Source organism: Notamacropus eugenii, chromosome 6 (assembly GCF_028372415.1).
Source record: "Notamacropus eugenii isolate mMacEug1 chromosome 6, mMacEug1.pri_v2, whole genome shotgun sequence".
NCBI classification, from domain to species: Eukaryota; Metazoa; Chordata; class Mammalia; order Diprotodontia; family Macropodidae; genus Notamacropus; species Notamacropus eugenii.
The window spans coordinates 148,007,169-148,033,155 of record NC_092877.1 but is presented as its reverse complement, the minus strand read 5'-3'; the positions used below and the strand labels follow the sequence as shown (position 1 = coordinate 148,033,155).

General features: G+C 36.2%; 1 protein-coding gene across 4 annotated transcripts in view; it reads left to right on the top strand.

Moving 5' to 3' along the window:
• Positions 1-25,987, top strand: part of LRBA (LPS responsive beige-like anchor protein) — a 783,746-nt gene that overhangs the window by 590,422 nt on the left and 167,337 nt on the right. For all 4 annotated transcript variants that reach the window (XM_072621222.1, XM_072621224.1, XM_072621221.1 and 1 more), the window contains 2 exons: positions 54-169; positions 5,268-5,380. In XM_072621222.1, coding sequence (XP_072477323.1) covers positions 54-169; positions 5,268-5,380 — 229 coding nt within the window. The remainder of the gene's footprint in view (positions 1-53; positions 170-5,267; positions 5,381-25,987) is intronic.

Here is a 25,987-nt window from a genome sequence, read left to right as displayed (position 1 = left end):
TGTAAATAAATTGAGCTATTTTGGAAGATGGTCTTAATTGTGTCTTTTTTTAGGCGTATTTCATTAGCAAATCCACGTCAAATTTTTAAAGCTTCCAGTATGACTCAACGATGGCAGCACCGGGAGATTTCTAATTTTGAATATTTGATGTTTCTCAACACTGTAGCAGGTAATGCAGACCTACACATTGACTTGTTTACAAAACTAGACTACTAAGAGTGACCTTGGTAATGCTGAGCAATGATATTGCCAGCTTATTGCAGTACAGTTATAATAGGTCAAAAAAGAAGGGAAGAGAAATATATGGCCAGTACAAACATATTGAGGAAATCGTATAGTCAAATTTGGCCACTGTGACCCTCTGGATCCTTCTCTTCTCCTATCTTTCTATAAAACTAAACTTTCCAAGTTAAAAGTTAAAACTTTCCAAGAATGGTTCAGCCTATTGTTTTTTTCTTCCTGCTTTTCTTGAAAGTTGAACCTTGAATATTTTTAATTTCCCCGAAGAAAACCAAAAACTTAATTTACCTGCTATCTGCATTTTCTTGTGGGCAGAGATACTTCTATTTCTACCCGGACTAAGTTCTTTCAATCTCCTTTTTCTTGGTTGGGTAACAAGACATTATGAGTTTGGAAAGATTTACCGAGGAGGTTACAAGAACTAAGTAACAAAATGTTTATAGGATAAAGACTTTTTATCACAGAATAGAAATAAATGCTTTGGGGAGGAGGGTATCTTTTTATTCTTTGTATGAGAGGGGTAAGAATATTTTTGGAAATAAAAATGATTGAATAACAAAAGATATCAATAATTTTAAAGTATAGTGTGTATATACATACATATATTGTTCAGTTTTTTGGTTGTGTCTGACTCTGTGATCTCATTTGGGGTTTTCTTGCCAAAAATTTGGAATGGTGTTCCATTTTCTTCTCTTCCTTATTTTACAGGTGAGGAAACTAAGGCAAACAGAGTTAAGTGACTTGCCCAGGGTCACCCAGCTAGTAAATGTCTGAGTTCAGATTTGAATTCAGGTTTTCCTACTCCAGGCCTGGTGCTCTATTCCCTATACCACCTAGCTGCCCATGCATATACAATGCTATCTGTCTACCTGTCTATACACACACACACACATATATATATATATATATATATATATATATATATATATATATATATATATATATATATATATATATATACATACACACATGTATCACTTGTTAACTTTATGCAAGGGACTGTATGAGGTTTTTGGAAACCAAGGAAAATAATTGCACTGACTTTGCCCTCAAGGGCTTATAGTCTACTGAGATGAGACACCAACATTCTTACTAGAGGGTCTTAGGCAGCCTACGTAGAGGAGTTGTCACCTTAGCTGATTCCTAAAGGTAAGTAAGGTCTTTGAAGATGAGGATGCACCAAAGTTAAAGGACAAGCAGCTTTACTTTTAGAAAAGCAGACTGGGAGACAGTATTCTTCCGTGTCCTATTTTCTGCTAAGTTTCTGATATTTAAGATATCTAGAAAATTAATACACATACATACATAATACACACACACACACACACACACACACACACACACACACACACACACACACACACACACACACGAGCCATTCCCTACTGAATAAGTGACTAAAGGACACGAACAAAAATGGTTTTCAAAAGAAATGAAAACTGTTGGCAACCACATATAACTAATAATAAGGGAAGTGCAAATCAAAGCAACTTTGAGGTTTCTCTTCACCTCCAGTAAGATAACAAAAGATGAAATAATGTTGGACAGACTGTTGAAAGATAGGCCCAGATATGGTGATGATAGAGCTGTGAATTGATCCTACCATTCTGAAAAACAATCTGGAAGTTATCCCTCCACTGAATAAGATGGAATAATAATGACTCCAATTTATATAGTGATTTAAGCTTTTCAAAGTCATTTACATTTATTATTTCATTTGATCCATACAACAACCCTTCGAGCTAGCTGTTGGCATCACCATTTTATATATTAAGAAACTGAGGCAGAGAGAAGTTAAGTGACTTGCCCTAGGTCCCACAGTTAGTAGGCTAGATTTGAACTTACATCTTTCTGAGTAGAAGTCTGGCACTCATTCCACTGTGCTACTTTGATCACCCGCCATGAGTATAGAATACTGCATGTGCTTATGATATGTGGTTGATGAGTTGGTTAGTTTTGCTGAATTACTTTGTATTTCTTTTTCATCTTTTTTATATAAGGGATGGCTCTTTTGATAGGGGAAGGGATATATTTGAAAGTATTTGATGTATTATAAATAAGACCCCAAAAAATTAAAATTAAAAACAAAAGCGATAACAGAACAAAAAGATGAAGAACAAAGTAGAAAAAAGAATTCATGGACTAAATTGTGAATGGTGTTGATGAAAGAAATGTATATATTATGTCCCATTATGTGTAAAACCTGTAAGGGTCAAAATAGCTCTATCCAAGGACTGGGAATTAACTGAAGCTATTTAGAATCATCCAATGTAGGCCTTTTGAAACAGAAATTGCTTTGTTATTCCCTTTCCTAATAGTGCAGAATACCATACGTATTAGATATTTGGGCAGTTAGATGGCAGAGTGGGTAGAATATTGGTCCTGGAGTCAGGAAGACCTGAGTTCAAATCCATCCTCTGACATTTACTAGCTATGTGATCCTGGGCAAGTCACTTTACCTCTCTTGGTCTCAATTTCATCATCTTTAGAATGAGAATAATAATAGCACCTATTCACACAGTGCGTTATAATGTTACAGTAAGTGCAGTGTAATGTTAGCTTATTTATTGGCTTTTGCATATGGGAGGGAAGAAGTGAATGGAAGGCTTTCTGAAAATAAGTTTATGTAATAAAGAGAATTTATCTCACAGTTGCCCTTAAACTAAACAGAGTAAATATATCCTGAAACTATTTGAACAAGTAGCTCCCCATACATAACATTTCGTCTTCCTCTGCAGATCCTTCCTCCCCCATCTCAGGAATGCACTCCCTTTTAACCACATCTTCTTGGGATCCTTTGCTTCCTTTAAGATATAGGTGTAAAGTAAAGATTGTCCCCACCCCTTAATGGGCCTTGGATTAGAGGAGGCTTGTTTCCTAGGAAGGCCCACACCTTTTATTAATTGTTAATGAAGCACCAGTTTGTGCCCTTTGGCTCTGAAAAGTGTACATATACTCCGAGGTAAAGGGAGGTTTTGCTTTGGGGGCTTACTCTGTCGAAGAAGGTAGCCATTAAGGGCTCCCCACCATGTGCTTTGAAAAAGGACATGTCGGTGCTTCTGTCTCTGGTAGCTATGGATGGATGTAAATATCAGACAGCTGGGTCTGTCTGTTGATCTGTGAGGTATGTATGGCTTATGTCAGACAGTTAGGAGGCCTGGCTGTTGGTCTTTGTTTCTCTGCTTGTATTTTCTCAGTTGGTGAATGTGATTAAAGAAGACTGTTGACCCCCTCAGAAGTAGCTTTCCTTTTAGAAAAACAGATCGAAGAGCCTGTGCTAGCAGGCCATCCTGGATGGGTCAGGGTGCTTGCTGTTAGAATAGGTCAGGTTCTGTTTCCTCTGTGATGCTTTTTCCAATCCATTCAGTGGTTAATGCCCTGTCCTTGAAGTTATCATATAAATATACTTTGTATCTATGTATCTCCATATGCATTGTGTATGCTCAATAGAATGTAAGCTATTTAAGGGTGAGGATGGTTTCTTTTTTATCTTTTTATATCAAGCACCCAACACAGTGTTTGCAAATAGTAAGAATTTAATATATGTTTATGAAATTATTGGCGAATGTTTATGGCCTTTAGATGATATTAGCTACTTCAAATTTAGAGACCTTGGCTAAATGGTCTGTTTTGATTCCTCCTAGGTACATTTGTTTTATTGTGATAAAGGTTCTGAAGAAATTGTGTCAGATTTCCCAAAAGACAAATATGATCTTAATTGTTTCTTCCAAGTATTGCTAAAGAAATTTGTTGATTACATAAAATAGGCATCTTAGGGAAATAAATATGAACTCTTTTTATAGAATACACTGTAGGTTTTAAGCTTCAAGGACTTTTCAGGAATATATTAAGACCTTTTTGTGTACATGGCATATTTATATACGTAATTTCTGGATTAATCATTCATTATGAATTGTTCAGACCATTTAGCTCTCTTTTCCTTCCTCTGACTGTTTTTCTTTTGGCCAGTTTGTTCATTATTACCTTCTGTAGTAAATGACAAGAAGGAAAAATAACATAAAACATGGGCAGGTTAGTTTTCCTCCTTGTTAATTGCTCTGATAAAGCATTTGTTAGAAAAGGAGATTGAAAAATCATGGTTAAAATGTATGTAGTTGCAAAATTATTTGTATTACCCCCATCTAATAGAAGTACTTCCACATCAGTGTCACTCATGAACACTATGGATTCCTCCTGTGTGTTACCAACCCCCTCCACTACAGCATGACAGTTCCTAAACCTAATGAACTGTTATGATCAGATTCAAAGTTGGATACATTAAGTAGACCAAAAGCCTATATTCACATGGCTCATACAGTGAATCATTTCTAGTCATATCTTAGCCACTAATTAGCCATAGTTAATCATGGCTGATCAATTGCTCTATATTGGCGTTGGGTTTCTCATTTGTAAGGTGTTACTCTGGATGATTTCCAAGGCCCCTTTCCCCTTTGGAAATTTTTACAATTCCAAGTTTGTATTTCAGTATGTAGGCATAGAGCAACTTTATATCAAAGAGGAAAATGGGGTTGTACAATGCTTGGGGCTGGGGGGAAATATTTAGACTGAATCAGTGAAGCTGTTTGATTTAGAATAGTAGAGGAGTTGATTAATATGAACCATAATTAGAATGATTTAAAAGCTTTGTTTTATTTAGTTACTGAATTGAATAGGTTTTATTACATAATCCATAATATATGTGAAAGATCTATTTGGCATCATTTAAGATTGGTAAAGTAGTAAGTATGAAATGTATCCTCATCATAAAATCACAGAATTTTAGAGTTAGAAAAAAATTTAAAGACTTTGGAGTCCATCTCTCTAATTGACATTTGAGGAAACTGAAGCTCTGGAGAAGCTAAATCACTTTTGCAAGTGACTGAAACTTTGGGAAAAAAACCTTCAGGTTGTGTAGTAAGATCTACAGGAGCATAGGGCAGCTAGCCAGCAGTGATGGAAATAGTTTCTCTGTCTTCTCTATCTCCCCTATGCCTTTCTAAATAAAGAGTTTTCTTTTCTTCTACCAGGACGTACCTACAATGATTTAAATCAGTATCCTGTATTCCCCTGGGTGTTAACTAATTATGAATCAGAAGAGTTGGATCTTACATTGCCAAGCAACTTCAGGGATTTGTCCAAGGTAACTTTTCATTCCTAAGATTTATATCTTTTATCTTAAATAGAGATACATGATAGATACAGAAGTACCTATTATACATCTAAATAGATATATATCGGTCTATATAAATATGAGATAGATATATATCTAAAGACATGTAAGCTATGGATATGTAGCTATATATATATATATATATACACACACGTATATAGTATACATACATACATACTCCATCTGCTTGATTAGTATATATACATTTATACAAAATAGGCATGTGCGTTTGTTGTTTGTTGTTGAGTTGTTTCAGTCATGGCCATCTTTTTGTGACACTGTTTGGGGTTTTCTTGGCAAAGATACTAGAGTGGTTTGCCATTTCCTTCTTCAGATCATTTTTACAGATGAGGAACTGAGGCAGACAGGGTCAAGTGACTCACCCAGGGTCACACAGCCAGTAAGTGTCTGAGAGCAGATTTTAACTCAGGAAGGTGAGTTTTCTTGACTTCAGGTCCTGCACCTTGTGCACTGCACCATTTGATCCCTTGCATGGCTTCCCAGGCGTGTCTATACGTCTTTCTTATATCTAAATTCTGGATAGAAGATGTATGTGTGTATTTGTATAACCTATAATTAGGTTAATAATTACTTGACAGGTAATATGGCAAAATCGAAAAGAACACTGAACTTGCCGTTTATAGGCTTTTTGATCTTGAGAGTAATATTGAGCCACAGTGTGTTAATAAAATAGCAATAATGATAACTTACCCTACGTATTTGCAGGGTAAACCATGATCCCAGTGATAAGATGAGAGAATAGAGATGAAAGCGCTTTTAAAGTGATCAGCACCATATAAATCCTTACACTACTTCTGTTCTAATAGATGAATATCTTACAGGCAGAAGATGCTAAGTAGATAATAATGTAGTTCTCTAAGATCAAACCATAAATTGGTAATGGTTGAGTAGCTAATTGATATAGTGGAAGAGTGCTAGACTCAGAGTCAGGAAAACCACCTCAGACATTTAGCAGCTGTGTGAACCTAGAGTTGGATGCATAGATTTACAAACGGTTATTAGAGTAATAGCACCTATGTTACAAGGTTGTTACAAGGATCAAATATGGTAAGATTGGTGAAGTGCTTGGCAAATTCATAGTGCTATAATAATAGTAACTATTATTAATGTAAACTTGGACTTGGATTCTGTTTAATTCTCTAAATCTGCAGTCCCAGTCATATAGGACTGAATTTCTCTAAGAGTCATTGTTTGAATATTTTGTATTTGTGACTTTCTGTATTTACTTGAATTAATATTATTCAATATGGGAAGAGAAATCAGGAACTTGTGTATCATCCACTCTTTATATTAAAATCACACCTGACATTCTTTTTGATAAGATTCCACATGTACCAAGTCTTTGAGTTTCGAATGACACAAATTTATGCATTACTCCCATGGTATCATCTCATCTATTCTTCCAATAATGCAGTATATCTGTCTGCTTAGTCATAGTCTGAAATCAGTTTACCCACTAAGTAAAGAACATTGTCAAGTGAACATAATCATAGTTTGTAAAGAAAGGTGAGACTTCACTAAAATAAGACTTTCCTATGATCTCTTCATCCTTATCTTCTAGTTTAAAAATATTGGGGAATTATGCTGGTGGCATCTTTTTAAAAACTCCATTTTAAATTCTGACTCAAGTCCTAAGCACTTGTGGACTCATTTGCTTATGTATGCCAGTGCCAAAATGTTAAATTATCTGACCATTTGTATCTAACTGGCAGCTTCTGTTGACTTGATATGCTCTAAATAGGACTGAACGGAAACATCTGATCTGAATGACCAAGATTTTATTCTATGTTTGTACTTTAAAAAGCTTCTGCTTTCTCAGTGGTTTATTTTGGTGTTCATGTCTTTTAAAAAAATATATTTTCCTGGCAGAAATAGGTACTTTGATTTCGTTTATTATTCTAACTTTTCCCTTTTAAAATAAGTGTGCATCTTAATAAGTGAGTGCATTCTTTCTTACACACACGTTTAACGAGAGTCCGACATGCGTCTTGTCTTAGAATTGGCTACTGGCTTTTAACTGTGGTTGATCAGACAACACTTCTTTATCTCTAAAATTTTAAGTACTGTTTCTGATGAATGCCAGTCCTTTTCATGTGCTCCTTAGCAGATACAACAGCAATCAGTAGAACATCTAGATGTCACTGGCTAAAGGAACATTTTTAAAATGTTTAATAACTGCTTACACTTTCACTAAAGTTGATTTGACTTTGAATTTTCTTTCTGTTTGGCTTGTAAATGCAAAATATGGACTGATACCTTTAATACCTTGGTATTAAATTATTTTAATGGAAGGTAACATAAAGTCACAATGCAAAATTTATCCTAAAGTAATAAAGTACAAATTCAAAGAGACATAAAATTATACCATAAATTACTCATTTGTTTCTTTGTGAGTTTTTTCTGACAAATTTTCTGAAAATAATTTAAGCTTGTATTTTACGTGTTGACATTGGGTGTTTTTTCCTGCCTAGTTATAAAAGATATAATAATGGATCCAAGAATTACTACATTTAAAACCTTGTGAACTAAACCAAACTTTATTTGATATAAACCTGAGGTTGAAATGGTCAGTGAGTGGAAATTTTCTGTTTCTAAGTTGCTATTGGCACAGTGTTATGTATCCAATTAAACTTTACAAATATCTTCCTCTTTATTCAAACTCAATACTAAATCTCCTGATCATCAAATCTGAAGATTTTTTATGTTGTATGTATGTATTTTATATATGTGTATATATGTGTGTGTGTGTGTGTGTATGTATATGAATTAAACTGCTGTGGTACATGTGGTAGATTACTACAAGATTTTTATTTTGTTTTTATTATTGCCATACCTATATAGAAAAATCTATTTTAGGAGCTTATAAGAACATATTTTACTTTTAAAAATATTTACATCTGCTAAGAGTTAGAGTCTTTTTGATATATAAATAAATTTGGTTTTTCTGTTAGTAATCAGTTTTTAAAACACTGTAATACATAGGTTAACCCTACACTTAATTTAAACAGCCTTCAGTGACATTGTTTTTTAACATTAGGCAGAAAATGATAAACTGAAGCAACTGAAATGGATTGTGGTTAATATTACTGTCAGTCTGATGAATAATCCTGACATATACCAGCAGCTCACTGCCAGTCAGTAATCTTCCTCAAACACATAAGTGTTTATTATCTACCTAGTCTGATTATGGTTAGAAGTGAGCACTACCTATTATTTATAAATATTATTTTCTTTAATTTGCATAATCTACCTGTTTTCATACCAGAATGTGGACTTTTTTCTTGGTCTGTTTTTGTCTACACTTGATTAATTGGATTTAAGGGGGATAGAGGAGCCACTCTGGCTGAGTATTTACATTAAAATTATTTGAGAGTGTCTAGTTATGAGAGGAATTGAAAAAAATCTTCTGACTATCTTTTCATCTCAGGAAACTGCAGATCTGATTTGTATGTATATGCTATTTAGTATACTATGTATTAATTTCAGTAGGACATTTTCAAAAACCTACTTAATTCTGTACCTTTCTTTACTTCTGCTACATAGATATAACAACATAGTTTTCTTGTTCCTTGTAATGTTTAAAATTGTTTTGTACATATATGCAGTATCAATTTATAGTAATGTTAGTAATAACATCTTTTATTTAAATTTCTAAAACTCTGAATGACCTATGAATTTTTAAAAACATATTATCACGTTTCATTAATTTATTGAGAGCCTATGATGTGCTTGTTTTTCCAAGAGAACTGAGTAGTTTTGTGGTGTGCCCAAAGATAACCAGTAAGTGTTAGACTCTAGTTTCAAATCTCAGTACATCCTGGATCCATGTCAGTGCTTTTTCACTATATAAGGCTGCTACTGAGCTTTTTTGAAAGAGAGAAAGAATAATTTGTAGAAACTGAAACAATAAACTTGTTGTTGATCCCTAGAAAATTTTTGAAATAGATATGAGAATTTTCTACCAAATTTCCCATATTATGACATATATTTGGCCAGATAATCCATAGACCTTCTCTATCCGTATGTATATCCATGCCACATAGTACAAATAGACAGAAGGTGAGCTCCTGAATAAACAGGATAGTGGACTAAATTGCTTTCAGAAAATTTCACGGCTCTTTTAATAAAACTTCTCCCAGAAACAAAAACTCATCATTTTAATCCTAATAACCTTCTGGTATTACATGACTCAGACATTGAACACAATGGTCACTACAAAATTGAAATTTGTCAGCTAGTGGTCAAGAGTATCAGTCAACCAACCATCATGTAGTACCTACTGTGTGCCAGGCACTGTGCTGGGCATACAGGGGAGGGGGGCGTAGGAGAAGATTGTAACAAAGAATCAAAAATGTAGAGCTGGAAGTGACCTTCGATGTCATCTAGTCTAAATTCTAATTTATGGAGAAGAGAGTTTTGGTGCTTTGAGGTCACACTGTTGTGTAGCTAGGATTCTAGCCTAGGTCACCTGAGAAACGTTGGAGAACAGTAGTGAGGCATCAAGACAGATGGGAAAAGATAGTGGGATACTTACAGGTAAAGGACACATGAATGGCTCCAGTGTGATTGGTATTATTGTGATGAGAAGAGAAGTCAAGGAAGTATGTTAGATCTATCCTCTGTGGCAAGGACTTAGACACAATTGGCATGACAGATTGTGGTCTGTGTCACCAGAAAGAGCATCCGTATTAAGGAGTTCATAAATCCATTTGAGTAAATTGAGTATATCACAGTGCCTTGCACATTTTTGTTGTATATCCAGGTATACTTTTAAGTTAATATAATGTTTCCATGTTCTATTGTTTGGAGAAAAAAAATCACTTTTCAGCCCTACATATATTTTCTCTTCTATAGTATGAAGTTTGCATTTATTTCTTTGTTGAATGTAGAGAGACTGCTATTTGCTATTTGTTGTCAGAGGTCAATTAGGAGTAATTAGAATTTATTTGGGGGCAGCTAGGTGGTGCAGGATAGAGTGCCAGATCTGGAGTCAAGAAGGCTCCTCCTCCATCTGTCCTTAGACACTTAGCAGCTGTGTAACCCTAAGCAATTCACTTAATCCTGTTTGCCTCAGTTTCCTCATCCATAAGATGAGCTGGGGAAGGAAATGGCAAAGCGCGTCATCTTTGCCAAGAAAACCCCAAATGGAGTTGTGAAGAGCTAGACACCAAGAGGATCCTTTTAAATGTTTCTGTTCACATTTGAAAAAGCAAATCAGACTAGGAATTCGGTGAGCTAGAGTAGAACTTGAATTACAAGATAGTGTTTTTTTAAACTATGAATGGTCAACAAGCTCTTATACACAAAGACTGATAAATGAGATTTGGTGGATTTTCAGGGGGGTTTGTTCTAGGGAACTAGAACAAATCTCCCTTGAGTTTAAATGGACAAAGCTCTTCTATCACCTCCTTCTTTCTCTGTAAAACCTTGTGAAGAGTTGGGGTGAGTGAATTCTTTCACTCTTCAAGACCTAACTTCACAGTTTGGTACATGTACATACTTCTTAGTGTATGTATGTACCCCTTAATTTCTCTCAATTTGACCATGAAAGTCAAGAACTTTCCATCAGTCATTCAGTAAATATTTATTAAATACCTTCTGTGTGCCAGGCACTGTACTAGAGGCACTGTGCTAGCCTGTAAATATAATAAAATAGATATGTTGTCTTGTGTGCTGTAGTTCGTTAATTTTTTTTGTGTAACCAGAGATGTATCAGTGTAGGCATTCAGAATTTTTTCCCTGTATTTTAGAAAGATTTAACAAGAAGACAGAGTACAAGACTGATCATTTCAAATGGCTTCGGATGATCATTGCCTGAACCCTTTGCATTAGTTTGAAAAGTTAGACTGTATGCTAACACATTCTTGCTTAACCCTTTATAGCTGCAAATTTATGATCCTGTGCTCTTGCTCTTCATGTTTAGAATTTTTACCCTTAAGTGCTCATGTGAATTCTTGGTTGATTCCATAGGGAAGAGAATAGAAAAAAACATTGGGAAGATAGACAGTATTTATTGAGTATTCACTGCTTTGGGGGATTTTTACTAGATACAAATCATCCTAACATTGTAAATAATTTAAAGAACTAATTTAACTTGAGAAAATTCTGAGGCCCCAAATTACTGACATATATATATGTGTGTGTATACATATACATACACATTACATATCTATAGATATAGCTACATATCTGCCTGATCCCTTGAAGGACCATAACACACCACCTCCATAATATAAACACATAAATCCATATAGAAAGAACCACCTAAAAAAACGACCACCTTTATTCTTGACTAGCAAATATTTAATCTCTTTTTCTTAATTTGTCATTCATGATATTACTTTAATTTTTGGTATTTTGTTGCCTATCATGCATGTATTATTAGTACCTTTACTACTATTAACTATAAATTGTGTTAAACAGAATTAAAAAAAAAAATGTTTTCCTAAGTGAGAACTGGTTCTTCCACATTTCTTTGCTTTTCTAAATCTGAATTGCTTGCAAGTAGTTTCTAATGGGTTTTGTATTATTTATCATTATCCAAAGTCAGAGGTAATAGTACATTTCAAAGTACATTGACACGTTGGTAGAATCTGAATGACCTTAATTAGTTCTCTGAATTTGGATATGGTCCACATAGAGACAGATAGGTTTCTTAGCAAATGAGCAGATTTTGGTATATAAACACTCAGCCTATTCATGGCTTATCATTTTCACAATTGCTTGGAAAACATTCATTAGTTCTTCACCATTAAAAGGCCCTTTCAGTGCTTACTCCTAGTCTAGCATTTAGCCCCATGATGGCATGTAATTAAAGCATTGTTCAGCTTATATTACCAATTTACATGATTTTAGCAAATTCAGATAAAATACAAAGTAAAATTATGTATCACCCACTGTAGCTAGATAACAAAACACCAGAAAGATCTTACTGCTAAATCTAAAATGAGTATTTGAGATGATTTAGAATCTAGAAAGCAAAATAAGTAAAATGGAGTACCTTTCTTATTCTCTAGATACTAAAATAAAATGGTGCAGTGCATACACATTTTAGACCACTTGAGAGAGACAGTGTTTGCAAGAGATTTAAAACTGTTCTGTTATTTGAAAATAAAAGTATGCATTTGTTAGCTCTGAAAGCCTCAGTGGCTCTGATGGAATTTTTTCCCCCTGGCAATATTAAATAAAATCTAGAGTATGTGAAGATAAGTGCCAAACCATTCCAGCTTTATACAGCATATGACAAAATGCCCTAAGAGCCAAGGTTGGATAAAAATGCTGATCAGCCTGTTCGTTATACTTGTCATTTAGATAAAGGAGCTTCTATAGCAGAAGCAGAATAGTTGCTTGCACCCTAAATAGTTTTTTTTAATGAACCTTCTCAGGGCATTTATTTGTATTGCTTCTCTAGGAAAGAAGAAAACAAAGAAATACATGTGTAAAATATCTATCTATCTTCATATCTACAGATTGAAAGATATCACACCTATACCTTCATCCCCCACCCCCACACAGATATTTGTGTGTATGTACACACACACACACACGCACGCGCACGCACATGTATATATATATTTGTTCTTCTAGACAAGAGTGAATCCTTTTACTTCTCAGGTAAGAGTTAACATACATTAAATTAGTAAAAGCTTCAGCTGACTGCCACTGTTCCCTGTGTAAATGAATTAGAAAAGAAATCAAGCAATGAACTTAGATGATGGTATGTTCTCTTTTCAGTGTGATTTTCTTTACTAGCAAGCTACAAATTCCCATTCATCCCTTCTTATCCTTCCTACTCCTACTTTCCTCACCTCCCCAGACAATTTCTCCAGGCATTTAGCCTAATGATGGTGTACAATTAAAGTGATTTATGGTTTTATTTACCAGTTTATATGAGTATGCATTTTTCACCTCTGCTGTACTCCTAGTCCGTATAGGGTGGTTTGTAGACAAGGTTCAGGAAATAGATGAACAAGTTGTCTTCCTCAGATTACAACAAACAGTCTAGCAAACTCCATTTTATCAATTCATAATATGTATTCTCACCATCAACCATATCATTTTGGGGGCACTGTCACCTAACACAGTATAACTTTATCCTGAAATTCTTACTCATAATATTTCCTCTTAAACCTAAATCATCCTCTTCTTAGAATGATCCTTGAGATCTAGTCTACTGTGCTGTCCTGAAACCAGATTAAAAGTTATTTGGACGTTTAACAAGGTAAATAAAAATACAACTTACATAATGTTAATTTATGGTTTTCTAAGTCAATACGTAGCCTGCAGGGATCCTCTGAAGGAGTAGAGTCCTTATCTGTATTATCCTTATTTTGTATTGGAACATAAGAACCATGGGACAGTAGAGCAGGAAGGCTCATAAAATTTGAACGGTTTCAACCATGTTCAGTTTCCATTTGACCAAAGTTTTATCAAAAAGATTTTTTTCTTGGAAACCCTATTGAACCATTGTCCTTTTACGGTCATCATCTCCTGCTGCCAATTTGCTGCTCTCCAGCCCTTTTATAATCATCTTTTTTTCACTAAAATGAGAGAGTTGGACTAGGTGAAGTAAGTTTAATTTAACTTTTAAATTCTATAGTCCTATTATCTCCCAATAAGCCTGGCTTCTAGGAAACAAAAACAAAAAACCAATTAAGTTGCCATCTCCATCTGCCAATCAGACATCTCATACTGGATGTCCAATAGACATCTTAAACTCCATATAGTCAAAACAGAGCTCATTATCTTTTCCCCTAAACCTTTCCCTCTTCCTACCTTCCCTGTTATTGTGGAGGGCAGCACCATCCTCTCAGTCCCTCAGTTCCACAACCTATGAGTAATCCTAGACTCCTGTCTTTCCCCTGTATTTAAGCTGTTGCCAAGGCCTCTCAATTTCATCTCTGCAGTATCTCTTGACCCCTTTTCTCCTTTGACAGTACCACCATTTTGGTGTGGAGGCTCTCATCACCTCATACCTAAACTATTATAATAGCTTACAGATGGGTATGCCTGTCTCAAGTCTCTCCCCACTGCAATCCACCCTCTATCCACCAAAGTGATTTTTCCTAAAGCACAGATCCAGACTCCCCACCTCCATTCTGTGCCCCACTCAATAAACTCTGTGGCTCCCTGTGACCTCTAGCATCAAATATAGCCTCCTCTGTTTGGCATTCATAGACCTTCATAACATAGTCCCTACTACTTCAGTCTTCTTATACTAAACTCTCTCACATACACTGCCATCCAGTGACACTGGCCTCCTTGTTGTTCCATCCTTTAGACACTCTTCTCTTGGCATTTTTTCTGACTTTTTCCAATTCCTGAAATACTCTCCCTCATCATTTATTTTCTGGCTTCCCTGGCTTCCTTCAGGTTTCAGCTAAAATTCTATCTCCTCCAGGAAGTTTTTCCCAATCACTCTTAATTCTAGCTCCTTCCCTCTGTTAATTATTTCCTATTTATTCTATATGTAGCCTGCTTTGTACATATTTGTTTGCATGTTATCTCTCTATTAGATTGTAAGCTTCATTAGAACAGGGACTGTCTTTTGCCTCCTTCTGTACTCCTAACACTTTGTGTCGTGCCTGGCCCATAGCAGTCACTTAACCTTTATTGATTGATTGTATCTTGAATTTGTACATAACCTCTACTTAAGGCAGCAAGCCTTATTTAAAATCACTGATGCCAACATAAATAAAGTATGTTACACTTTTCTGACTTTCACACAATGTATGTATCACTGTGAGATGATTTTCAAGACTGTGCCAGGATCATAAGTGGAATTGTAAAGTAAGCATAGTCATTTCCTCTCTCCTCGCACTCCAGTATTTTCTCAGGTTTTGTTTTAAACCTTTCCTTGACCCTTAATTTTGAGCCCCTTTTCTACTCTTTTGTTTTCCTAGGTCTTCACTGTTGAGCTCTGCCTAGGTCTGCCTTGCCTTTAAATGCTTGTTTCTTCAAAATTACTAGTCTCTTCTCCCCTCCTCCCCAATAAAATTGTTTTTAATTCTTTTGTGTGTCTGCTTTTTATTATCTGATTAAAGTAATTCACACTAAAATATGAATGATTTCAAGTTGGCCTGAAGAATTAGCATTTTAAAAGAGAAGGGGGGAGTGTCTTTGCATGAGTAACCCTGCCCAGTTCTAGCGCACTGCTACCTAATTTCTGAAAGTGAAGTACTTGACAGAGGTTAAGATCTTCACTACTTCCAATCATCTTCTGCGTTCTACTTTTGAAAAGTTGTTGATCCTTAACATAATGCCTTTGTAAAAAGCAGCCATTGGTAGAATAAAAGTCCTATTGGAGCAATGTGGGACTAAACTCACTGCAGAAAAAATCATTTTAGTAATACATTAGTTATGGAAAACTGCCCAGACTGAATTAAGGAAAGCCAAAATAGGAAGGAATATGAATCAGAAACGCCCACAAAATATTCGGTGAGAATCCAAGTCCACTGCCTCAAATTCTAACATTTTTAGATGATTCTTTTTGTTTTCCTTTGGCTGTGGTAATAGCTCAGCGTGCTCGCTATTATTTTTTTTTGCCAACTCCCATCATATTTATCTTGCCTTCTATGTGGTAAATTTCCCTGGAAATAACGCTGGATTTCTGGTTAGAAGACCTGGGTTCTATTTTCCTTCTTATTTATTCTCCAAATTACTCTTGGAGTTTTTGTTTTCTCATTTGTAAAATGAAGGTATCTTGAACCAGATCAATTGATCTGCCGTCACTCAGAGTCATTCAGGTATAATAGTGAAGAAGGAAGGCTTCATGGTGGTTGAATGTAGCATCCTGTGTCTTTATATTCTATCAGCAAAGGCACTGGTGGCAGCACCTTGAACAGAGCCAGGGTTTTGTCAAGTTGGAGAAGTTAGAAGGTTAGAAGCCAGCTCCCTCACATCACCAGTTAGAGCCTGACCATAAACTAACGTGAGAGGACCCCATATTACCACTTGTTTGCCTCATTAGTTCTACCTGGCTTTTTGCACGTGGAGTTCAGTCATGTCTTTGCCACAGTTTTGATGAGGTGTTGTTAGACTCTTAGTGGCATGCACCATGGAAGAGGCTGTACTCAATTATCCTTCCTAGCTCTCATGTCACAAAATGCCATTTAAATTAAAGCCCTTCATAATCTGTCTCAGTCTGCTTTTCTAAACAAGTTCATGCCACCTCCATGTCATGCACTCTAGAGTTTAGCCCAACTCTCCTGTTTGATGCTTCCTGTATGCAAAGTTACACTTCCCATTTTTGTACCTTTGCACAAACTGGCTCTGTCCCTCTCTGCTGACTCAGAGAATCCTTGGCTTTCTTATCACTTCAAGTGTTAGACATAACACTTTCAAAAAATTCATCTTTATTTTATATATGTTGTATTTACTTATGTGTTTACCTTTTCTTTCCTTGAGGTCAGGACTGTTTTATTTTTATCTGTGTATCACATGGCCTAATAGATTTCCTGGCACATAGTTGATATTTAACTGAATGGTATTTAATTTAAAATACTTACTTAATTTAGTTTAATTTAATCTTATGATCCTTAGTAGAATGGGAAATTAGGAGCTTTAGATTACAATCCTGCTGGGATTTAAACTGGGAGTTACTTTAGAGCGGGGACTACTTTTTACCTTTCTTTTTATCCCAAACATTTATCACAGGGCCTGCCACATAGTAGTAAGTGCTTAATAAATGGTTGTAGACTGAGTATTTTTGCCACTTATTGGTTGTGTTATCTTGGTCAAGTCACTTAACCTTTCTGCTCAGATTATTCATCTTTATAATGAGCAAAGTAGAGTAACTGATTTCAAAACTTCTTTCCATCCATAAAGTTCTATAATATTTAGGAAGTGGTATGCTCATAAATGTTTAACAACTGGCTCTCTGGGAGGAGAGAATAATTTAAGTGTCAAAAACCACAGAGGTAAGAAGGAAGAGAATAATATCTGGCAATTAAGTGTTCATTACTAACTTTCGAGAGAACAGTTTCAGTTGAAAGATGAAGTAGGAAGCCAGACTTCAGAGTTTAGAGGATGAAGAGAGGAGAGGATACAGGGTAGAGGTTCATTATAAAGTGCTTTCTTAAGGAATTTAACCTTGAAGGGGAGCAGACTTAAGTGTAGGTTCCTTGTGAGTAGGTATTGCTTCATTTTTTTTGTACTTTTATCCCCAGCACCTAGCACAATTCCTGCCACATATTAGGTGCTTAATAAATTCTTGTTGATTGGTTGAATCTCTCCTCCCTCATTTTACAAATGAGAAAATTGAATCCTGCAGAGGTAATTTGCATGAGGCCTCATAGGTAGTATGTAGGAAAGATTGGATTTTAATCCTTAGACTTTAAATCCAACCCTTTTCTAATGAGAGTGTGTACACACACACACACACACACACACACACACACACGGAAAAAAAAATTCTGGGATAACAGTAGACATTAATTTTTATCCTACAAATAAGTGTCCTGATTACCGGGTCTTGTTTCCTCTTTAGTTTTCTGACTTTTCTTTTGTAAATCTCACGCTGCTGTCTCCTAGATACAAGGCCTAAATCTTTTGATTCTCTCTTTTTCTTTTTCAGACTAGGTCCTTCTGAAATTGCCTTCCTCCCATTTATAGCAAGAAATTGAATGTTTAAGTCCCATCCTTCTTTCCCCTTCACCTTACAGTTTTCAAGTAATATTCCAATTGAAACAATAGATATACAGTAGACCAGCCCATCTAGGCCCTTGCAGAATTTATTTACATTCCTGAGAGTCATCTAGATGACAAACTCACATTGAAAGGGGTAGGGGAAGGGTATTTATCCATACATAAGCACCTCTGAGAGCCACATTTTGAGTTAGTTTTAAAATGTAATGTTATCTATATTTTATTGCATTTTTATTTATTTTGTTAAATATTTCCCAATTACATTTTTAATCTTGTGAGGCTGCACTCAGTAGCCAGGGCTCAGTGACACCACTAGTTTAGATTGTCATTCTCCATATTAAGCATTTCCCTACCTCAAGGAGCTGATCGTTTTAGGTCATTTCTTTATCCATTCCTAAAACATATTTGAAAAGAAGGAATGGTTTTGACTGTAGTCAACCCTGGTCACATGATTGCAAGTTTAAGTAGCATCAGGTTAAAGGTTATTCTGATACTTATTGGCTATCTGACCTTGACAGAACTCAGAACTTTACTTTTCATTCCAGTAAAATGAAGATACTTGATTGTGGATGTTTAGAAAGCATTTTCTGACCATAAAATATTAAATCCAATATTTTAAAATGATTTTAATAAAATGACTAATTGCATGTCCAGACTTCCTGAATAACCTTTGACTTTGATGCTAGACTTCAATACTCTATTTTTGTACTTAATAGTATTATATTTTTTCAATTACATGTAAATATAATTTTAACATTCATTTTTGTAAGATTTTGAGTTCCAAATTTTACTCCCTCACTCCCTCTCTTCCCCCATCCCCAAGAGAGTAAGCTGTCTGATAAAGGTTATACATGTATAATCATGTTAAACATATTTCCATATTATAGACTTTAGTACTTTAAATATCTCTGGTTTCATTTAATGTGTGTACTCCTTTCTCTAATACATCACAATCCTTCTGGAGTAGTAGATAGTCTTCAGGAGATATTGTGGGCAAAATATTCATGACCCAGTGTGGCAAAGTGAAAAAAGCACTAACTTAGAGTCAAAAGACATGGGTTCAAATTTAGGGCATGCTACCCACAATCAGTCTGACCTTGGGCAGATCACATCACTTCTCTAAAAACTTCTTGGAGTCAGTGATCTCTGAAATGCCTTTTTACTTCTAAATCTATATCCTTGTGACCCTGCATGGAGATAAACTACTGATCAGTCTGTTTACGCTTAATTAGGCCTCTTCTCAAATCACAAACCTATGGTGACTCACTAGACCTGCACTCCAAACATTTCCAGCTTAGTATTGTATTTGAAAGAACTTATATACCACAAGCATTAGCTTCAAGAATTTAGGGTCAGTTTCATACCAAAATTCGCCATTAAAGGATGACTTTTATGGAAGTAAGACACTTTATGTTAGGAGTATAAATTCTCTGTATTTTGAAATGTAGCAATACAAAGAGAAATGTGGCTTCTAGCTACAAATTATCATCAGTACACCATATTTAGAGGGCTCAGGTGAAAGTTCAGTTAACATTTTTTTTCCTTAAAATAGATGAATGCCACTTGAAATCTAGAAGCACCTTGGAGAATTATTTTTCTAATGGCTTCATTCTGGCAGTGATCCTAACTAGATTAGGATCTTCCCAATCTAAGTCTTATTACCATGCTAATTCTTTTTCCAGGAGCTGAGTTCCTTCTTCAGCTTTTACCAAGTTTCCTAATAGGACATAGGCTTTTGGGAAGGGGCAGTAGGGGGAAAGAAAGGATTTAGTTCATTGTTTTCCTCTATTGGGGTGGGGAACCTGCAGCCTTGAGGCCACATGTGGCCTCTAGGTCCTCAGGTGCAACCCTTTGACTGAATCCAAACATCGCAGAAGAAATGCCATTAATAAAAGGATTTGTTCTGTAAAACTTGGACTCAGTCACAAGGCCACACTGAAGGACCTAGAAGGTCACTTGAGGCCACAGGTTCACCACCCCTGCTCCAAGTGTTATTAAGTACTGATAAAATTTTCATTTTTTACTTGGTAAGTAGAAAACACTTCACTCTGGAGAAGTATTTATTTCTTAAAGTGGAAGGTAGAATGGAAGGAAGGGAGGAATAATGTATTTTCATACATACCAGTAAAGAGCCTTCCAAAGGAGTGGTGGAGGCTGCAGAACTACAAAACTGTGGGAAGGGTGAGGTAACGCACACTGTTGCCTCTGATGAAATGTTACAGAATTGTAGGACCTTACAGGACCTCAGATCATCAGCACAAACCTCTTGTTTTACATGTGAGTAAGATTCAATCAAAGTATGCTCCTTGAGGGTAGTTTTGTTGGGGGAGGTGGGGGATGTAGGGGAAGGTCTTGTCATTGTACCTCCAGAATCGAACCTAGTGACTGTAATAAAGTATCTGCCTAGTGAATAAATGCATGTGGCTTTGAAATGACTTTCCCATAGTCATATGGGAAATAGTAAGTAGTAGAGCAGATCTTGAATGAAAGGTCCTCTGATTCCAAATTCAGGTGTCTTAACACTGTACCAACACTTCCTCATTTTATAGATCATCATTTTATCATTAGATTTAGAGCTGGAAGAGATTCTTTTCCTTTTGTGGGAGGCAGAGGATGGACTGTCAGTTTCCTCAGACCTCATATGCAAGATAAATAAAGCTTTTTTTTTCTTGTCATAGAACAAATAGTAAAATGATAACATTAGAAAACTAAGCTTCTTCCTTTCTCACTCCTTCATCTTGTGGCTCTCAGTGAATCCGGACTCCTTGTTCATGATGCTGCGTATTCTAGTACTGCTTGTACTTTCACTCCTGTCAGAGGCAATAGACTTCTTGCTCCCTATTGCTACTTCTAGACTCTCTGTCTCTGTGTCCCTGTCTCTGTTTGTCTCTGTCTCTGTCTCTCTGTCTGTCTCTCACTATCCTTTGAGATTAGTTCAATTGAAATTTTTCATTCAGCCCAGATTCTGATAGTAATTATACTTCGATCCCCAAAATAGTCACTGTCTTTTTTGTAGTGAATTAAACACCTGGCTGACAGTCTTTCCATCCCAACTCCTTTCCTCATTTTAGGGAATTTCATCATATAACTTATGCTTCCCCAAATACACTAACTTTCCTGTTCCTCAGTCTACTCAACCTCCGCTACATATAGGAATGGTTATAGCTTAAGGAAGCTTTTAGCATAGCACCAGACAGAAGGTAATCACTTCATACATGTTCTATATATCTGTCTTTTTCTCTGTCTCTCACAAGTATTCCACTTCCATGGTCAAGAACTCTGAATTTCCTTTATCTGATCGTAATTTTTTATCATTTCATCTCTTTCTAAGTTTAACTCCTCCTAAATTTTTCTTCAGCCTTGCTTTGTCTACAGTCTCCTTCATTCCTGTTTTTGACCTTTTGGTGAATCAATTCAACTATACCATCTTGTACTTTTGAATTCCTTATTCTCTCGTCCTGTCAACGATCACATCCCAACCTTGGATATCTCTTTCCACCTTCCACCTTCCCCCTTCTTTCTTATTCATTTGCTCATGAGCAGAATAGGAGCAAATCCAAAAACTTTGTTAACAGGGTCCACTATAAATTTATGATAATTATTTTTAAATGAGCCTTCTGTAAAGCAAAGCAGTTTTACTTTATCCTCCTTATTTGACTCTGTGTCCTACTCACCACATTACTGGTTCCAAACCTTTTCTTCTCTTAAGCCTCACATACCATTCCTTCCCACCACTGTCTTTGGTGAGGACATGGTGTCCTACTTTATCCAAAAATTGAGGCCATAACTGAGGGTTCTCTCTTCTCCTTTATCCCCTCCATCACATATCTATCTGACATTCTCTGCTATCTCCTCCTTCACTCTGGTCTCTGACAGTGGGATGACCCTTCTGCTTACCTGCAAGGTAAAGCCTTCCACATGTGCTCATGATCTTATCCCTCTTTTCCTCCACAAAATTGCCCCATTCATCACCCTTATTCTAACATTTTTTTCCTATTTTCCGTTTTCTTCCCTGCTGCTTACAAAAATGCCAAAATGTCACCCATCTTTAAAAAATACCCTCGTTAGATCTTAGTATGTATCCTAGCATGCCAGTTACTACCCTGTAATTCTTTTCCCATCTCAGTTAATTCCTCAGAAATCTCCTTAAAGAATCCAAGTAACTTTTCTAAAATTCTAAAATTCTTTTCTGGTTATGATTTGAAGTTTGTCTAGATCTGAAGGGGGCAAATGGAGATCCCCAGCTAACATATTCTTGTTGTCTAATTCTCCCTTTATTTGGATTAAGTTTTCCTTTAAGTACTTATTATGCTATTGATCATGTATACTTATATTGATATTATTTCATTTTCTATGGTACCTTTAATTCTCACTGTTCGTATCTATTTTTACTGGGTTTTTTCTTTTTGAGATAAAATTACTATCATCCCTGCTTTTTACTTTTTTGAGACATAGTAAATTCTCTTCCAGCCTCTCAGGTTAACTCTTCATGAATCTGTAAGTTTTAAGTGTATTTCTTATAAGCAGCATATTTTGGATTCTACCCACTAATTCATTCTATTACTGTCTTCTGTTTTATGTTTTAGTTCATTCATATTCATGCTTATGATTGTTAATTGTGTGTATTTACCACCATCCTAGCCTCTTTTTCCCCGTCATATCTTCTTATACCTTTCCCTCTCTTTGTCCCCTCTTTGTCTTCCTTAAGGAGGCTAAAATATGATAAAAGGTAATGAATATGATCAGCACTAGTTATCTATGATTGAAGTGGTTTCCTCTCATTCCACTGCACTTCATTTCTTTACCTTAACCAAACTCCAATACCTTATTCTTGTATATCCTCTCTTTCCTTTATGATTTGTCTTTCCTGTTTACCTTTTCATTCTTCTTGTGTTTGAAAGTCAAATTTTCTCTTCAGTTCTGGTCTATTCATCAAGAATGCTTGAAAGTCTATATCATTGAATGACCATTTTTACTCCTGAAATATTATCCTCAATTTTGCTGGGTTGGTGATTCTTGTTTTTAATCCCAGTTCCTTTGACTTCTAGAATATCCAGTTCCAAGCCCTTCAGTCCCTTAATGTAGAAGCTGCCAGATCCTGTGTTATCCTGACTGTATTTCCACAATACTCGAACTGTTTCTTTCTAGCTTGCAATATTTTCTCCTTGACCTGGGAACTCTGAAATTTGGCCACAATCTCTTTTTGGATCTCTTTCAGGAGGTAGTTGGTGGATTCTTTCAGTATTTATTTTGCCCTCTGGTTCTAGAATATCAGGGCAATTTTCCTTGATAATTTCATGAAAGATAATATCTAGGCTCTTTTTTCGATCATGGCTTTGAGGTAGCCCCAAAATTTTTAAATTGTCTCTCCTGGATCTATTTTCCAGGTCAGTTGTTTTTCCAGTGAGATGTTTCACGTTATCTTCTATTTTCAATATTTTGATTTTGTTTTGTAACTTCTTGGTTTAATGTATAGTCATCAGCTTCCCTGAAGTCCACTCTCATTTTTAAAGAACTGTTTTGTTCAGTGAACTTTTGAACCTCCTTTTTCATTTGGCTAATTCTGCTTTTCAAAGCCTTCTTCTCCTCATTGGCTTTTTGGACCTCTTTTTCCAATTGAGTTAGCCTATTTTTAAAGGTGTTATTTTCCTCAGCATTTTTTTGGTTCTCCTTTAGCAAGCTGCTGACTCACTTTTCAAGCTCTTCTGTGGCCTGAGCCCATTTCATATTCATTTTGGAGGTACTGGAGGCAGAAGCCTTGACTTCCTCTGACAGTATGAATTTTTCTTCCTCATCTGAAAGGATATAAGAAAATACCTGTTCACCAAGAAAATAACCTTCTGTGGTCTTATTTTTTTCCCCCTTTTTGGGCATTTTCCCAGCCAGTTACTTGACTTCTGAATCCTTTGTCAAAAGGGGGTGTCCTAATGCTTCTTCTCCCCCCAGGACCATGCTCAGGGCTGAGATTCAGATCAGCTGCTCAATTCCCCCAGGGGCTTTAGGTGGGGGCAAGGCCACCACTAAGGGCTGAGGTGCAGATCCCCTCCTCAATTCCCACAGAGGCTTTAAGCTGAGCTGTGGGACAATGGACCCAGGCTGCTTCCATGCCCACGGCCTGCTGCTGCCGCCTCTGCCACTGCCTGGGGCATATGCTGGGGGGATCTGCTCCCCTCTCTCCCAACTGGGAAAGCCCTCCCACCCTGACCTTTGAAGCTTTCTTTGGCGCTTTTGGGTTGAGGAATCTGGGACCCTCCCTGCTGGGGATTTTGCCCTGGAGGCCTGATTCAGTCCTGTTCCTCCCTGTGCTGCACTGGGCTCCGCTCTGCTCCACATCCTATGCAATAGGCCTTTCCTTTCAGCCTTCCAGGTTACCTGTGGCTGGAAATCTCTTTCACTCTGTTGTTCTGTAGCTTCTGCTGCTCTAAAATTTGTTGAGAGTCATTTTTCACAGGTATTTTATGGGCTGTGGGGGAAAAGCTATAGTATGTGTGCCTTTCTACTCCACCATCTTGGCTCCACCCATTGTATCCTTTACACACACACACACACACACACACACACACACACACACACTCTCACACACGTTGTTTACTTGAATTTCCGGTCTCAGTTCCTAGTTTGGGACTTTGTACTAGGGCCAGGTTCTGCTCTTCCATATCCTCTGAGATGTAATGATCATGCCCTGTCTCTTGTTTCTAATGCTTCCTCTCTTGGCTTCCATCTTCCCCATGTTCTGTTCTACGTGTTGCCATGTTCCAGATTGCTGTTAGATGCTCCTCCCGGGGTGCTGACCAGATTTCAGACGTTTGCCTGAGCTGACCCTGACTCCCTGCCAGGAGGACCCTTTTCTCGTGTCTGATGTGCCTTTGGCTGCCCTTTCACGCATCCCTGGGCTTCTTGGGGGAGCTTTTTGTTGTTTTCTATCAATATCAATATTAGAGTTGGTGGTCTTCGGAAATTTTTTTGCAGAGTTAAGCTCAACTCCTCTGTGACCTTTCACATCGTCATTTTAATTACAAGTGTAATTATGCTTCATTATTTATCACCAATTAACATCAATGAAAAGGAAAAAGATGTTTGTATTACTTTAAAACCATTTCTGTCCCCCTCCTTTTTCCTCTTCGTTCTGCTTACTATATATTTGGAAGAATTTTTTTTCACTCTTGGAATTCTACACTTCAAGGGTTTAATTAATATGAAAGAAAAATGGTAGACTCATGTTCTTATGCAAATGAAATACTTTTGAAAAGGAGTGTCTTTTCTACTACATGATAAATGCTTTTAAGGTAGGAACTCTAATTTTCATTTTTGTAATCCCTGCACTAAGCATATAGAGGAGCCTAATAAATGCATTCATTTGAATTGAAATAAATTCTGTGACTTTATTTTATCTAAATTTTGTATCTGAGACTATTGTTTTCATCTGTCTCTTGTATTTAGCATGGTCCTCTGTGTGTAGTTTGTACTTAATGAGTATTTGATGAATGAGAAAATGAAACCTTACTGCAATGAAGTCTTTAGAAAGATTCAAACTCAGAAACCATATTTCTAATGCTAGCTTTGCTACTTGACTTCTCTAGGTATCAGCCGAAGTCTGTAAAATGAAATACTTGAAATACATGATCTGTGAGATCTAATGTTCCAAATACTTACTTAGTAATTTACTTAATACTGAATAAATTCTGTGGACATCAATTTGAAGATCTTCACAGTTATGAAGTTAAGTTCCCTTTTAGCACTAAAAAATGTGATTTGATTTGATTTGATGCCTCATTGTGCCACATCTGCATATGTATTTGTGAGTGTGGTGGTGGTGAATTGTGCTCTTTTCTAAAACATTTTTATCACTCCTATTCTCATACCTTTTGGTCCTGTTTCTTGAGACTTATAATGATAACCTCTAAAGAATGC